Raw genomic sequence first — 13704 nt, forward strand, 5'->3', positions numbered from 1 at the left:
ATGGAAAATTGGTCTGCTCCTTGGCACAAGCAACACAGTTTGCAGTGAAAAACAGTATTCCCTGACTGCCAACCTTAAGTAACTTCTGCTGTTGTAAAACAACCCCAGACACAAAAAAAAGGCAGAAAAAGCAGCCCACTGTTTTAAAGAATTTTCTTGAACACAGAATTCCCAGGCTCCCTATCCCAAGCCTCAAGCAGACAATTCTTTGGTCTTCATCAAAGTCAAGGAGTTCAACAGGCTGGACTAGCAGCTTTAAACTCTGAAATATTGATGTGGAGCTTTCATCTAACCACTTAAAAAAAATAAAATAGACCACTCAGCAACTGTACCAGCCCACCACCCAGACATATCAAAAGAAATGATTCATGGATCTGAAAGAATTTCCTGATTAACATGTGTTACCTTGACTTTTGCATGTAGAATAACCTGACATGTAAATAACTTAGAAATGAGCACTGTCAAGGACGTCTGTTTCATTTGTTAAGATTTTGCAGAAACTACAGAAGTAACTTGAAAAGAAGTATTTTCTTACAGTGGAAAAAGAAACGTGTTTCAGATCAAAACACAAGTGTCTTTTACTTGAAAGCAAAGTCATAAAACAGGCTTTCTAGAGAATTGCTGGTTAAAACAAAAAAACTCATTATATCATACAAGCAGCAATGGATTCGATCCCACAGACAGAAAACACAACATCACATTTTTAGGTCCTGAATGACACAGCATATGCAGCAACATTCCAACATGTTCATAACCTAAAATGAGAATCCCCAAATATACAGATTCTAAATATACATTTTCTAAGAGGATTTTTTACTTTTCAAGTACTTGACTAAATTAAATATCAACTGAAAATATTTCTGGAGTACCTGATTCTGAAACAGGCTACCAGCTCTGAGCAAACTGTGGATCAAGTACAGATCTTCACATTGCTTCAACAAACCCTAGTGAATATTATATCAGAAATCCTAAAAGTGCCAGACATGACAGGTCCAGTAGTAACAGGGCTCTTGGTGTATGTCCCAGCAGCAAGCAAATTTATTTTAAATTCTGCACATAAACTTTGTGGGATGTCACTAGAATAGTTATACACAAGTAAACAAGCTTTCAGATCCAGCAACCAAATACTGGTAGACAATAGCAGACTACATTGTACGACTATTCCTTATGGCCTGTCCTCAGAGACCAACTACTGACATGGACAGTGATTAGAAATGTTAATTACTTCAACAGTTGATAACTGGTATGGCACCAAATGAGATTGCCCACTGGTATCAAGAACATGAAACACTGGAGCCATCACAATCTTCCAAGGATTCCAACGGTCAGACTGGAGGTTTATCTCAGTGTTTCAAAATGTCTTGTTATAAAATCCAGCTACAGCTAGGCAGGAATAATTTTTGAAGACTTCAGATGGACTAATTCAGTGGGCACCAGAGGATCATTATAACTTTGTGCAACTGAAAAAAAAATATAAATGGTGCCAGATACTCAGCCAGTCCAGTTGGCTGTGGATCTGCAAGCTATTTATGTTAAACAGTGTCATCAGATGTGATTCTTCTCAACCTGTATCATCAGAAAAGGCCTGATACATGCAGCATTATTTCAGAATAAAGATACCGGACATGTGACACAAAAACTTAACTGATAGTCACAATCCAGGTAAAACTGTAATGCAGAATAAAACTCACTACAAAATTCTATTTCAGAGGCCATCAGCTGTGCTGACACAACTGACCCAGCCAATCCAGGAAACAACTGTTCCTGATGTAGGGCACTGAACCACTTAAGATTTACAAGGTACCAGAATCAATTGTGTTTGATATTAGGTGTTGAGCTTTATTGACTCAATTCAATTATTTATAAACTTATTTTATAGTTGTTTATACAGGGTATCAGGTACCTTCAAACAAGTGGCTTATGGTAAGTTGGGCTAGACACATGACATAAGACACAACTTACAAGCCTCAGATAGGTGTACATCCACTTCTGGTACACGAAACACCTCCTGAGAGCATCCAACCTTGGTATTAAATAATGACCTTTACAGATTTCAGTTACACTTCCCTTTTAAATAAAAGTTTAAAAGATACATACACTTTTGTTTCATAGTCCTTCCAAGCTTTATCAAAGGGTTTTTTCAGGTCCTGTCCAAAAAAAAAAAAAAAAAAAAAGAAAAAAATACAGCCAGTTATTTAAATCAAAAATACTGTGGCTCTAACAATGAACACACACCTCGGCCACTTGCAGTGCCTACTAGAATAAGGGACTTCACTCCTTCTTGAGTGGTTCACCTAAGGGTTGTGCAAAAGCAATCTTGCACATAGGAAAACAATCTTGTAAAGAGCATTAATACATGCATATTTTTAAAAGCATCTCTAGGATGTTTTTTGCTATGTTTTTTACAGTTCCATTTTACTCCTTAAAAGGTAAAACATGGTATCCCAAGAGCATATGATGCAATTAATCAAAGCAGCTATTTTCTCATCAATCTCTGGCTCTACTGGAAAGAAGCACCTATCCCAAGGCTGCAGCATAGTCTTGGCTAAGGACGTGATTCATCCCACTCAAGTTTAGGAAATCAATTTCCCATTGACTTAATGGGACCAGTATAGGCCATATGGCTCAATATAACTAATTCCATGAGAATTTTAAATTACTTATGTTCCAAATTCCTTAATTTTCTTCCCTCTGGAGAAGGTAATTTGTATAAAATGATCTTAACAAGTTGTAAAGTTTTTTCACTGACATCTAGAAATGGAAGGGCTGAAATTCTACTGAAGTTCAAGAGATCAGACAACTACAAAAAAAATACTGTTAACTGTCAGACACTGGAAAAACTTTGCAGTTACAGATTAGGAACTAATTCTAACATGTCAGCTAGTTATTTTGACAATTATTAAAATAACTAAACAAGCATTTCATTACATTCTCAAGTCAGTGGGACAACACTGTATTGTAATAGATGTATTTATTCTGACATAGAAAAAGCAAAGAACAAGAGGAGTGAAATGTGCTAAGCAAACAATACAAAGATAACAAGCCTATCTGACTAAATAATCTATTTATCCTCCAGTAATTTACAGAAACATTTTTAGTTTATGTACATATTTTTCTCCTTCCTTCAGCGTCCTAGAACAATAGCTGCCAGTGGCTTCCTGTTTGCTCACTAGTAAACAAAGCATAAGCCAAATAAGTTTGCTGGCTATAGGTTCTGAAATTTATTACAAACATAACATCATTTGAGTCCTAACTTATTGTTATTTCAAATAGGAAATGTCCTCAGGGCACAAACAGATTTCAGCTTCATTAAGAAAAATCCTATGCTTATACAGTCTAATGTGTCTTTCTAAAAATCCATATAGTTACAGGTAAGTTTAGAATGCTAAATAAACATACTACTAATAATCCTTTTAAATATAGTACTACCCACTCCTCAACTAAGCTTCTAAATCTTACACCTCTTTCTCTGCTTATCTTCTGTATCTCAGGCCTGTTTTTAAAGCTTCTCAAATATTGCTTTGTGTACATAGTCAAGAACATGTGGTAGGCAAAACCACAAACTGAAAGGATGACTCAATTCACATACACACATACTAAACCCAAACAAAAACCCTGAAGTCTTGTTTATTAAGCTAATAGGTTACTTTAATATCCCATGCCTTCCATCACATAAGATTAATACACTAGCTAAATGTATCCATTGCACCAACAATAATCTTACATATAAACAGAAAGATCAACATACCCCTTTTACTCCTTTCAGATCTCCCTTCAGCAAACTGTCCAATGGAAAAGTGATTATGTTGTTCATATTCTGAATCTGTAACAAGAAAATTACACCAAATCATTTAATACATTCAGACACAGAACATAAACTGTCTTAATACACACATTTCAGAAAGTTTCACAAGGAAATCTTACATATTATTTTCCTATCCCTGCTGTATAAAGATGTTTATCAGCACAGCCAGTAATCAAAGATGGAAGCAACATGAGTTAATTAAACTTACTGTGGAAACACTATAACCCAAGCCAGCAGGAAACTTCCAGAATTACTGCTGATTATAAATATCTCATCCAATAGTGACTGCAAAATAAGACCACTAATTTTTACATCACCTGATTTCACTGTTTAAATTATGTGAAAACAATCATACCATTTTTCAGCACTAATAATTTTAAGTTCATGAACGTATTTTAAATTAACCTTGTTTATTTTCCAGTCTCTTCAGACCTATTCCATAAAATGTATCTGCTACTCTCCCAATACCTGGTATTTTATTCTGACAGAAGTTATAACGACGAAAGAATACTGGCCTGTAAAAAAGCCACTATTCCAATATTTTCCATGTGTTTCTAAAAAGTAATACATCTGCCTTATTTATCTCATGTGAACTTTGAAATAAGGATTTTATGAGGTCTTCAGTATGTAAGTTTAGTATAAATTCAGGAAGACAAAAATCATTTCAAATGAAGACATAAATGAAGACAGTAAAATAATCATGGTTTTAAGTAAGTATCTGTATGATAATATTTTCATAAGGAAAAACAGTGAAGAAAGACTGTAGGAATAAGACAGCCAGGAAAAGAAAGACTGCACATCCACTGCTTTATGATTCAGGGCAAACATTCAAGGTATGGACCATAATGTCTAGTCAGAAAGTTTAAACCATAACAATTCAAATGGATCGCTCTGAAAAGCAAAGCCCAGACTACTTCAGAACAATACGATGGGACAAAAAATCAGAATAACTTTTGCAGCAGTTTGGTGAAGGTTGCCCTTTTTTTGGCATTGTAAGCTGTTCTTTTAAAATGTGACTTTTTTCAAGAAGCACTGAAATCCATATATGAAGATGCATTTCATGTGTTCAAATTACAGAAAGAACTTTGCATCATGTAGCAATAAATGCTTGTATTTCTTCAGGAATAATGTCAGGGACATCCAAGTCCCTTTTAGCGCAACCCATCCAGAAAAGAAAGGATACTAACATAAACGTCAAGAAAAAAAATATTTGCAATTATTAGTCTCCCCAGAATTGAAAAATACAAAATCTTATCACCCTGTAGTTACTTGGTGGCCTCAGTAGAACAGACTCAGGGGTCCCATCCCTCGTGGTACTCACCAGTTGCTATTAAAACAAACAAGCAAAGGTCCCAAGCCTCCACTCTTCCTCCCCAAAGAAACTACCTTACTGCATTTGCTTGAAATCTCAGCAAGTAATCGAAGAGAAAGCAAACCTTCATCAATTGTAAAGGCTACATGCATTGGCCCTGCATGGGGAGGCTAAAGAAATACAGAATATCTGGTCTTTTGAACTCTTAACACAAATCACATTTCCACTCCTCCACTCTACATTTCCTCCTCCCCAACAAGCTGCAGGACTCAGCCATAACCCTTCAGAATCAACAAGTTACATTTCAACTCCATGTTGTTTGTTTTTTTTAAATACTTCCTACAAAAACTGAATGAGCAACATCTACACATGCTTAGCTGGCAGTGCTGGGAACCATCCACCTCCTCAGTTCTCAGCAGTACAACAACATGCACATATCGACGTAACCATTCTCAAAGGTAATAAAATTATATGTTGTAGAAACAGGAGATTAGTGAAAAGGTTGAAACTACACAAAACCTAGGTAAAAAAACCCCAACAAATTTCTAGAAGAAGTTGCACATCCAGAATGGCTATTCAGGTGGAGAAGAAGAGGTCCCTTGTAAGATATAATCCCATGCAGCTTCCCACTTTGTTATTCTATTTAATGAGTATGATGCAGTCAAAAATGTCTAACCTAAGGATCAAAACTTTCACAGCCTCCATTTAATTATTCTTCAAATTCAGTAAACAGACAAAAAGGAAGAACAAAGTATTTCACAACAGTAGAACTCAAGACAACTGTTTTTTTCTTCAGTAAGAAAAAATATCAGACCCTTAAGTATTATCCCAGTCACAGTGACGTAAACATCAATCAGCCTCCAAAAGAGTTATGTTTTCTAGAATTTCAAGTCATGAGGCCTGGAGCCTAAAGCAATTTTAAGAAAAAAGAATGGGAGAAAAAACTCTACATTCTTTTTAAAAGTTTGGAGAATGTTTGCCTATTCAAAATAAATCCTTCTGTGTGCTATCACCTGTACATTACTATCAGTCTATTGTATTCCCTATGCTCCTATTTTATTTGCAACAAAAGTAAACATACATAATGCATGAACTTGTCACTATTAGCCTAGTTAGATGAATCATATTCACTCATATTTATAAATCAGCAAGCAATATACAGACAAAAGATCTTACATGTTTTCCTCCTCTTTCTTGAGAAGCTTAAGCTGAACTATCTAAAAATATAGACCCATTTTTGGCATGCAGAGAAGCATTAATATGCTGCAGCTCCTACTCTGTGTACAAGGAGTTAGAAGGTACACAACAGCCTCCACATTTTGACTATTTTATGTTTTAAAATATTCCTTTAGAAAAAATACACAGAGGTGCAGGAAAGCTTCACAGAAATTAAAGTCATCCTGTCTCAGAGGAACACTAGCAAGTTCCATGTGTAAAAAAAAAAAAAGAAAAAGAAAAAAAAGCAGTTGACCTCATTTTCACTTCCAATACTGCTGCTTTGGCACTTGCAGTTTTCCTCTGACAGTTTCCAAGAAGATTTCAGGGTAAAAAATTAAAACTTCCTAAGTTGGAGAAGGCTCAGAGAAGAAGAAAAAATGCCAGGAGGGAGAATGAATAAACAAAACGTAGCTGCCAGGAGTGCTGGTAGAGGCAACAAGCAAGCCAACATTTGCAAAGGGGAAAGATGTTCAAGTGGTTTAAGAGCCTATGGCTAAACATTTAAGTTTATTGTTTGCCAGCCCTCCTGATTACTTTAAAGAGTCTTTTCCATAAGAGCTTTGGATACTGGTGCCTGTAGGACTTCTATAGATTTTGTTTTCTAAAAAAAAAGCTTTGTCAGTACTTCTGAAGTTAAATACTTTAAACATGCAGACCTTAAAGCTTTTTCAATTTAAACTAAAATTCAGGCAGTCACAGTACCATACAACTCCTACAGCCATTACTAAACTTCAGATGCAGTCCACGCACTTGGCTGTGGCTTCTCAAACACCAGTGAAGTTGGGTGTGCACAGGTGATGGCAGTACTGCCTGCTGACAAATCATTGTCTAAGTTATTTTCTTTTTTTACAGCAAGTGCTATTGGATTTAATAGTTTCCAATAATTTTCCCAGTGATGCGACCTTTAGTAGGACATGGCAAATCAACACAGCAGGGAGCAAGGGGAAACCAGAACATCCGCTATAGATGAGATGCAGTTTGTTTTTCTGAATTTTAAGCTTTAGCACACAAGCCCAAGGCTTCCCAAAATTGTGTAGCACAAAGAGACGCAGCACATACTTTCATCTGTGCACTGTGTCTTCCCCTTGGACACAAGGACACAATGCTGCCTTTCCCTGTGCTCAGTCCCTGCCCCACCAGCAGCACAGGTGTGTGGCTGAGCTGGGACATCACCCACCACCCATCATGCCACAGGAAAAGTCACTCCAGAGAAACAGGAGCCGAACACCACTAAGTGCCCACATGGAGCTGCTGGCTCAGCTGCCTAGAAAAATACCTTCACACAGGATACCAAGCGTTGCCATCATGTACTGCTTCGAAACAGCCCTGGGACTGCCACCAATAAACAAACTACAGGCTGGCAACCTCTCTATTAGGAAGTATTTTATGGGAAATCTTAAAAGCATAAAGTGAAGAGTCGCAAAAGCAAAGGAAGGAAGAGACTTGTAGTTATTCGAGCCCTCCTTCCTTACCAGTGGAGGAGAATTCCAGATTGCACATTTTCTAACCTATGTGAAAAGAACTAAGTGGTAAGCATCTATTGCTTTCTCTGGGGTACTTCACCTAATACTTTCAGAGTGAGGACCTGTTTATATGCAATTTAGTATTTTCCTCTTCCACAATCACAGTTATCTGGAGGCAAACCATATATTTAAAATTCTTCTAAGCTTTATTCATAAATCAACCTATTCAAGCCCTGAGCGTTTTTTGTAACTGTCCACTGAATTTCTTCCAGTTGGATCAATATCTTTTTGGCAAAGAAATACAGATGTGATTCCAGGTGGAGCTGAACCCATGCCACTAAGGAGGAATAATTACATCTTGGTTTATATCTTTACAAGCATAAATCAAATGTTTTTCCTCTCACCATTAGCCAAGTTTTCCTCCAGTGTACCAGTGAAAAACAGAAACGACACAACTTAAATCATTAAGCTTCACATATAATACTTCAATCTCAAATACATATATCTGTAGGGTTTTTCAAGGACTTAACTAAGATGAGTGAAGGTTCAGGCAGTAAACATTTTTTTAAAAACCTTAGTTTGAACTAGTACCCTTGAAAGAAAATTCTGGGCATAAGTTCATTATATAAAACAGAAAAGATATTTCCTTCAATTTTGTTGTTACCTTTTGCATTTAAGCACATCTCCTTTCTTCTTACATTTTAAAAAGTAAGTAAAACAGGAGCATGTGGTCAGAAAAATATTATTAGTATTCTTCCATTTTTTATGGCTAAAAGTCTTAGAATTATTAATACAAAATAAAATCTCTTCCTCCCAGCTACCTTCCACAGAGTGGAAATACCAGATCCAGTCCTCTCAATTCAGCCTGTTTCATTAGCTTTAAATTTAAATAAATGAAAAAGAAAGGACAACAGTATGTAGAACAACAACAAATACAGAAAATGGAATTTGTTAAATAGCTACTTCATTTTCACAGATCAAATCCCTTCTCAAGGAGTGCTGACAAAGATGACGTGCAACTACATATTTTGTTTTCTCAGTGCAGTAATCTAACAGGATATAAAGAAGAAAATATTTAAAGTGCAAACATACTGCAATCAGTCTTCCCTTGCCCTAACATTTTTCATATTAAGCTTCACACCTTTATTACTTGGCACTGTATTTATTAAGAAGACAGAGTAATTAACACTGTAAGCAAGTGCCATCCTGATCTAGCCTTCCTGGGAACTGCGGGCACTACCATCCAATTAGGACTTAGAAACAAGGTTGCCATTAAAAAGCAATACTGTACCTCCACAAAAGGTACTGTGTTTCCTCTGAAAATGGCTCGAGTATTTTCTGATCATTTACTATCAAAAAGACAAACCAATTCTCGATCTTCTTAAAAAACAGAAGTTAAAGAAAAATTTGTAGCTTGATATTGGAGCTATGGCAAGAGAAAAAAAGGTACAGTATATATCACAAACTGATCCAAATAATGTGTTAAAATGGCTAAAGTGAATGGTTACAAGGACGTGATACAAAGTAAATGCCAATTAATTTTTTTTTTTGAGTTTTAAGCACTATTTGAAAGTGCACACATAAAAGCATAAAATACATATAAAAACTTCAAGACCTGAACTTTTAACTTGAATAGTTTACATTTTTTGGGATTAAAAAAGAAAACACCTGCAGGTGTTAATGAAATATTTAAAACACGGACGTATTGATCAGTCCACAAAAACTTCAGGTTTTTGGGAAACTTTAAAAATTATTAGAGAAAACAAGCATCTAATATCCCTGTTAAAGCAGAACAGCCTTATAATGGCTTTTCTGTACCTTACTAAAGATAAGTTTAAGAAAAGTCTTTTTGCAGAAGCACTTTAGAGCTACAGCTCTAAATACCACCCAGGCCAAGAGCTGACAAAACACATCAGCTTCTGGAAACAAAAGCACAATATCTGACAAAGCAAAACTTGACAGTAGCCCTAAAGCTTTGCCAGTGTTAACATCTTTGGCATCTGTTCCAGTCTGAACATGTCCTCTCACTTCCTTGCACATTCCTCGTTCACTTCAGCTAAAATGTTCTGTGGAAATTCAGTGCCCTATGGAACTCCAGAGACAGGTCTATTTAAAGAGTACCTTTCAGAATGTTTTTTTTAACAGCAGCAGGTTGCATGGCCCTGGCTACATTTTTGATGCAAATATTTACAACTAAAACATGTGGAGTGCTACAAGGAAATGCCAGAGGAGAGGGATGTTTTTTACTGCCAACATGCTGAAAGCAGAGTTGGATACATCACTTCACTGAGAGAAAGCATGGGGCTTGTTTCACATATGGCTATGCCTTTAACAAAACAGCACCCTGATTTATTCCCACCTACTGTAGAGGACTTTATACACTCATCATTTTTTACACTCTTTTAACCTCTCAGAAACCTAAATCTCCATCTATGAACTTATGAACAGATTTTCAAAAGGACTGGTTACCAACAGTTTACTCTAGTGGCATTAACTTTTAATAAGCAAAGTTACACACATCTATAATTTTTTTATAGTTCTAAATTTCTTGTTTATGAATATGGCATTTTCAAGCGATAATGAAGTTTACGTCTCGTTTTCATATGTTTTTATTTCTGAATGAAACTATCTTCCTACTGACACACCAAATTCAAGGACCATTAGATTTCCTTTGCTAGTCAAGAGAAAACAAAGAACTTTGAACTTCAACAATATGAAGTATATTTGGAAGGAGCAGAACTTTACTGAGACTCGCTCTTCACCAGATAGTATCAGAGAAGGTGCCTATACTATTGCAATGTAAAACAAACAAAAAACCCCACCATTACATTCAAGTCCACAGAAAATTATAATTCACTTCAAAAATAGAGAAAATCAGAACCACAAACTGAGAAAAACTAAAGACTTAGCTACTCTTTCATGACATATCCCCTTTTTATACACACAAACTGAAGCAAAAATACATAAGTGTTACTGAAAAAACAGTACACAGCAAAAAGAGCTAGAAATATTCCTTGAAGAAGACATACAAAATGCTTATGTGGATAAGAAAAGGTAACAAAAACATGCATTACATGTCCTCCTACAGATATTTATTTCGGTTTTTTTCCTTTCCAGTTTGTGGAAGAAAAGTTATTCTTGCCAGAAATATTTTTGCTAAGATAGTAATTTCTAGTTTTAAGAGAACAAATAGGCATGATTTTTGGTAAAATAGGAACATCTTTTAGCTTTTAGAAGTATTCTTGAAAAAATAATACATTAAAAAGGTTTTCTGGGGAGGGGGTGGAGCTTTTAATAGATTGCTTTTTAAAACCACCTAAACATCACATTTCCCAGATCCATTTGCCTAATGAAGTCATCATATTGCAACTAATATATGATAGAGAGGGGTTTTTAGTCAACAGAAGGTATCAATTAGAAGACCCAATCCATTTTCCCTTCCATAGGAGCAGCCTGCCTCTGTATGGGAGACTCAGGATAACTGATTCACACTGAATCAGGATGCCTCTTCCAATTCATAATCCCAGATAATATTTGTACATCCAGAGAAGTTCAAATCAATATGACCAATATGAAATACATTTCACTGTTGATAAATACATTTGGGGCGAGATTCTCTCTCATCAATATCAGGCCTGGGTAAAAAGAGAGGACAGCATCAGGGAGTGAATGGGACTGCCCTAAATCCCATCAGCTGGAAACATTCCCTAAAGAAGTGATTATGACCAGCTGGCTCCAAACTACAGACATTTGGTCTAGACTCACAAAAGCATTTGATGTGTCTCCATGTCATTGATTTCGGCAGACACAGACTTTTAAATGCTCATAGGAATCTGGGTTATTTCCCCTTCATAGCCCCAGGTTTAAGAGTTGTGTGAATTCAAGAAAATCTGGGACTTAGACATGGGAAAGCTCTACCTAGTAGACTATAATCAGAATCTGCCCTTTTTGTACCCTCTGATTAATGTGAAACTGAGGCTGAAAATTCTCCATTCATAATTAAAACTCCTGTTCTTCCATTTGGCTCCATCCCATTTGGCTCACCAAAGAGTGCTCTTAAGCCTTACTGGCTTCAGTTGCAGGATTGGTCCCCAGTGGACACTACTGTCATTACAGCATTTTGTTTGATTTTGTTTCCCTGACTTTCTTCCCTGAGAAGGAAGAACTCTCTCTTCCAGGGACACTAAAATCTCCTTTCATAAATACAAATGGAAAGTGGGAAAAAGTAAAGTAGAAGGAACACAATCATACACAGTAAATCAAGCTGGGTTTTGCTCGTTTCACAATTTTAAAGCAAATGGATATGTGTCTTGTATAATACATGTTACAACTACTTTATTGTGGGAAGCTTTTAGATGTGAGAAGTGTTGGAAGAGGGGTTTCTGTTGCATTTGTTTGGGTTTTGTAGTAATTTGTTTTTTCGTTTGTTGTTTGGGGTTTAGTTTTGAGTTTTGCAAGGGGAAAGGCTAGGGCATGAGATATTATCACACACTGAGAATTCTTTAAGAATAGTGGTTGCCAAAACACAAACTGTCTTCAATATGAAGAGCTGTTGTAATTGATAAATACAGCTTTTGTAATGGCTTTAAAATGTCAATGTTTTTCTTAAGTAATTCTTACCAAATTTTTGAAGAGTGCAGTTAATTCCTTTGTAAACACAGAAAATTTTAAAAACGCTGTTCCCAAATCTGGGTCATCCCTGCAAACACAGTTGCCTCCAAACTTCTCCAGTGCTTGTGTATACTGTTCTTCATTTTCCACGTGAGCTTCAAAAAGAGCAAAACATGAAAATATCATCAGTAGATAAAAGGCTATTGAAATTACAATTGAGAGTTTTTTTAAAGAAAAACTTCTCAGATTTCTTGCTAAAAATGTTTACTTGATACATCAAACATATATTATTTATATTTTAACACTGATAAGACAGAAGTATGACATATCTCACTAATTCTGGTTTATGGGTATCTATCCACATGCTGTACAAAGGACAATGAGCCACCAACACAAGACAAACATCTGGCACTCTAGAAAGACCCACAATATTTCTGCACCACAGCAGAGACTGTATAACAACTCCCAAATCCTATAATGAACTTCTATATTTTAGAGTTTTTTATTAACATTTTCTATTTTCAGCTGTGTGCTGAACAAAGAAACAGAAGAGATTGAGTGTGTTGGCAGAGTCTTGGTTCCCTACAACAGAAGGCAATAGACCAAACAGGACTCTTGAGTCACCTTAATACTACAGATTACATTACAGAGGAGGACAAACCCCATATCTATGTTAGCTCTCTGATTCAGAGCAGGGGCTGAAGCAAATCCTTGCAGTCTGCATTTACCACGGGCCAGTTCAGTTCTCAAAGCAGCTCTGGTTCACGACAACCAGATTCCTTCCTGAGACAACAAAACCAGACCAGCGTAAGTCATCCAGCACACACCCAACGCTTCTGCTCTTCAGAAAGCTTTGAGCTGCACGTGTTGGGGTACTCAGCCCAGGGAACAAGAGGAAATCTAGGCCTAAGATAAGCTTCCCTGATTCAAATATTAAGGAAACCTGAGGGGCCCTCAGTCTTAACTAATTTGATCAAGGGATTCACTCCTAGGACACCAGCTTACTTGCTTGTGTAGACAAGCATAAAAAGTCCCTTTGTCAAAAGTCAATTTGATCTGCGGAATAAAATAGAAAGTCTTACTGAACACAAGTTTAGTGACCATGTCAACTTGAGAACACAGACAAAGCACACCAAGTTGGCACCTGAGAAAGTTAATGTTGCCTATTTCTTATTCTAACTGTGGCCAACTTCTAAAGCTTCAAAGGAAGTCAGAGAAAAAAACCCCACGCCCTAGAAAACAAATTATGCATTAACAAGAACAAAGACTGTCTCGGTCATTACATGAGACCTGCA

The 13704-nt window shown here is 36.4% G+C and overlaps 1 protein-coding gene across 2 annotated transcripts in view; it reads right to left on the minus strand.

The window, feature by feature from the left end:
- Positions 1-13704, minus strand: part of ASAP2 (ArfGAP with SH3 domain, ankyrin repeat and PH domain 2) — an 84809-nt gene that overhangs the window by 46699 nt on the left and 24406 nt on the right. For both annotated transcript variants that reach the window (XM_051778295.1, XM_051778294.1), the window contains exons 3-5: positions 12419-12564; positions 3749-3823; positions 2098-2147 (exon numbers count right to left, since the gene is read on the minus strand). In XM_051778295.1, the coding sequence (XP_051634255.1) occupies positions 2098-2147; positions 3749-3823; positions 12419-12564 (271 nt within the window). The remainder of the gene's footprint in view (positions 1-2097; positions 2148-3748; positions 3824-12418; positions 12565-13704) is intronic.

The sequence above is a fragment of the Manacus candei genome, unplaced genomic scaffold (assembly GCF_025592945.1).
Source record: "Manacus candei isolate 608988 ecotype Guabito, Panama unplaced genomic scaffold, ASM2559294v1 h1tg000011l, whole genome shotgun sequence".
Taxonomy (NCBI): domain Eukaryota; kingdom Metazoa; phylum Chordata; class Aves; order Passeriformes; family Pipridae; genus Manacus; species Manacus candei.